This window comes from Loa loa (assembly GCF_000183805.2).
Source record: "Loa loa unplaced genomic scaffold supercont3.248, whole genome shotgun sequence".
Lineage (NCBI taxonomy): Eukaryota > Metazoa > Nematoda > Chromadorea > Rhabditida > Onchocercidae > Loa > Loa loa.
The window spans coordinates 79060-82524 of record NW_018108428.1 but is presented as its reverse complement, the minus strand read 5'-3'; the positions used below and the strand labels follow the sequence as shown (position 1 = coordinate 82524).

The 3465-nt window shown below is 21.0% G+C and overlaps 2 protein-coding genes across 2 annotated transcripts in view; both read left to right on the top strand.

The window, feature by feature from the left end:
* Nucleotides 1–787: 787 nt before the first annotated feature.
* Nucleotides 788–2210, top strand: LOAG_13738 (hypothetical protein; the record flags this gene model as incomplete). The annotated part of the gene is made up of 4 exons (XM_003149245.1): nt 788–966; nt 1294–1434; nt 1911–2077; nt 2173–2210. The coding sequence occupies 4 exons, from the start codon at nt 788–790 to the stop codon at nt 2208–2210; spliced, it is 525 nt and encodes a 174-aa protein (XP_003149293.1).
* Nucleotides 2211–2934: 724 nt separating this feature from the next.
* LOAG_18288 (hypothetical protein) overlaps nt 2935–3465 on the top strand; it is a gene marked incomplete at both ends in the record, with an annotated part of 2187 nt that continues 1656 nt past the window's right edge. The window contains 2 exons of the mRNA XM_020450949.1: nt 2935–3087; nt 3175–3366. Coding sequence (XP_020305320.1) covers nt 2935–3087; nt 3175–3366 — 345 coding nt within the window. The remainder of the gene's footprint in view (nt 3088–3174; nt 3367–3465) is intronic.

Sequence of the window (3465 nt, the reverse complement as noted above, 5' to 3'; positions counted from 1 at the left end):
ATTATCATTGTTTTAATAACAAAAATGAAAGTTCTTCTTGCAACTGGATAGATATATGGACATGACATGTATGCTAGAAGAAATGATTCGAATTTTTGCAAAATCTTATTATCAGCACTGGAATTGATATCAAAATGAAAAAGTCTTCATCAATTCTACGATGATAAAATTACTAAAATACATAATTATCCAGAAATGAATAATTCATTTATTAATTATTATGGACAACATTCATTCCATATTTAAAGAATTTGCTTACTTTTTTTTTCTTGAGTATATAACACATAATTGTTAATATTTTAAATATAAAGTGAAAAAAAAAGTATTCACCAATTATTGTTCTTTAAATTTAATTATCTTTTGTTTTAACAAATTTGAATTGCAAATTTCTTAAATTTAACATTTCTCTTAGTGAAAATAATAAATTTTTAAACTTTAATAGCATCTTTTTGATGAAAGTAAATTATCAAAATTTTCAAATTTAATATTTTTCATTCCATTAAAACATCTTATTATCGCATAATTTACTTATATATACTATAAAGCAGATAATTGAATTAGGAAAAAAAAATTAACCTTTCCATAAAAATTTTTTTTTCCTTTCTTGCTCAATATTATACTGTATTTGTTGTAAATAAAAGAATTCAATAAATGTAAATTTTTATTAACTCAAAATTTGAAACAACGATCAAATCAATTTCTCAATAAAAAATATAAAATGATATTATCAATTAATTATCAATTTCTGATAAATATAACATTTTACAAAAATTATTTGCATTTTTAGATGACTGTTTGTTATAATTTGCAATTATCAAACTCAAAACCATGGACACTTTTTCTTATTTTATTACGATGGCGTGGAAGTATTTGGAAACTTGTGCTAATTGAACTTATCGTATTTTTATCAATGTTTTTATCAATTAATATATTTCTCAATAATATACTTCCAGAAAATATACGGAAGTATAATTTTATTTAAATCTTTTAAATAATTAATTCTACTTCTTTTTTTGATTTTTCTTTTTGCCGTTTTTTTTAACATTTCATTAAAAATTGTTAATTTAAATGTTTTTATTTGTTTCTTAAAATTAAATAATGTAATATAGAAGATATTGATTGATTGATTTATTTATTGAAAATTTGCTTCATACATTATTGATTATTTATTTAATGCAAAAAGGAATAAAAGTATAATTGTAGTAATATGGAAAGTTTTAAAATTTATCAAATTAATTTTTTTATTATAAATTTTATTTAACTTTTTTTTTTTTTTTAAAATGATAATTATAGAATAGTTGCGGAAATAACAGAATGGTTTAAATCACAAGAAACATTTAAAATGATACCAATTGAATTTATGCTTGGTTTTCTTGTTCAGGCAATTATTACACGATGGCAAAAAATGATTTATCATATTGGTTTCATTGATAGGTTTGCGTTATAATTGTTTTAATTTTTTTTTTTTAAATTCTTAAATTATTCAAGTTTTTTTTGAAAATTTTTTTTGTTCAATAATAAATTTACAAATTAAATTTAAAATTTTCGATTTATAATTTGCTCTGTCTTTTTTTCTTTATTTTATTTTTATTCTTGATAATTTTACTATTTGATTTTTTAAATTAATTAATTATTTTCCAATGAATTAATTTGCTTTCCCACTTAGGAAATGCATTTTTTCCTTTTCTTTTTTAACTTTTACAATTATAATAAAGAAGTAATAAATGGTATTTTCAGAAGTTTTATTTATTTTTTTAAATTTTCAACAAGATCTTTATCGTTTTTTATCTATTTTTATATTTTTTATTTTTTTAAATTAACAAGAGAGCAATTATGATCAATTAATTAATTATCAACAATCAATATTTCTATCTTTTATTATTATTGTTTCTTTTTTTCTTTTTTTACAGTTTATCATTAACAGTATCTGGTTATATTCATATTAATACGGATTACGGTCGTATGATACGGCGTAATATTGTCCGTTATATTTGTTTAGCTCAAGTACTTGCATCACGAGATTTTAGTATTGCTGTACGAAAACGATTTCCCACAATTGATTCTATTGTTTCAGCTGGTGAGATGTTAATAATTTTTTTTTTTTATCAATATTTATATCAGATATTAAATCAAAATAAAATCATTGAAAAAAAAAAAGAAAAATATATCTAGGGTTAGGGAAAATTAAGCTTTTAACATACTTAACATGATAAAAATTTTGCTTATTTATTAATTAATTTAATTCATCTATTTATTTCAATTAATATGATCGGCTTAATATTATTTGATTAGCAAACAAATGAGGCAATAATTTAATCAAATTAATAAATGACAAAGAAATAATTTGTTAAAACAATGAAATAATTTGTTAAAATTATTTCAAAAATGCAACTTTCCTCGCATTTTGCTGCGCTCATTTATTAATTAACTTAATTCACTTATTCCTTTCAAATAAATAATCAAATAAAATTTATACTTACAAAAATTCATACTTTTTAAATGACTAGGTAAAATCTATTTACGAAATATTCTTTAATTATTTTAATTAAACTAATTGGCTTGAATTCCATTTGATTATTCGACAAAATGAAGCTATTACAATTTAATCTAATAGATAAATGATAATTTTACGATTCCTTTCGGAATTCTGTTTTCCTCTTCCTTGCTTGTTTATAAATCAGCTCAATTCATTTATTTATTCCAATTACCTAAAATGATTAAAGTAATTAGCTTGAATTTAATTTGATTATTAAATAAATGAAGTCATTGCAATCAAATCCAATTGATAAATGATAATTTTAAAATTACTTTAAAATTTTTATTTTAATCTCCGTTTTGCTCACATGATTTCTATTTCATAATGATTGCTTAAAAGCTTTTTTCTTTTTTAAAAAATAAAATTTTTTAAAATTTCATCGTTTCATTTTTGGTTTCATGTTACCACATGAGAAGATAAAATTCGATCAAGTTGATTGTGATTTTGGATCAAAATATTGGTTACCTATACAATGGGCACTTTCTATTGTTTGTACCTCTCGTCAAAGACAATTAATTGACAGTGATTATTACTGTGAACGCATTTGTGAGGTGTATTTTTTTATTTTATAATTTTATATTAGCAATTATTATATGATAAATTTTTTATGATAAAAATTTAATCCAATTTATTTTCAGGAAATTAGATGCTTCCGAAATAATTTAGCTAATTTACGGAAATTTGATTGGGTACCATTACCGTTAGCATATCCTCAATTAGTATATCTGGCAATACATGTCCACTTTTTTATAATACTTATTTCAAAGCAAGAAATTATCCTATCAGCGGCACAAAATAATACGACAGAAACGTCACGTACCATAGCAATTGTTAGCAAATGAATCCATTTCACTTTTTTTTTTCTTTTCCTTTCTTTCTTCCACTTATTTTTTGGAAAATTTTTGTTGAAAAACGAAAGAAAAAAAAAA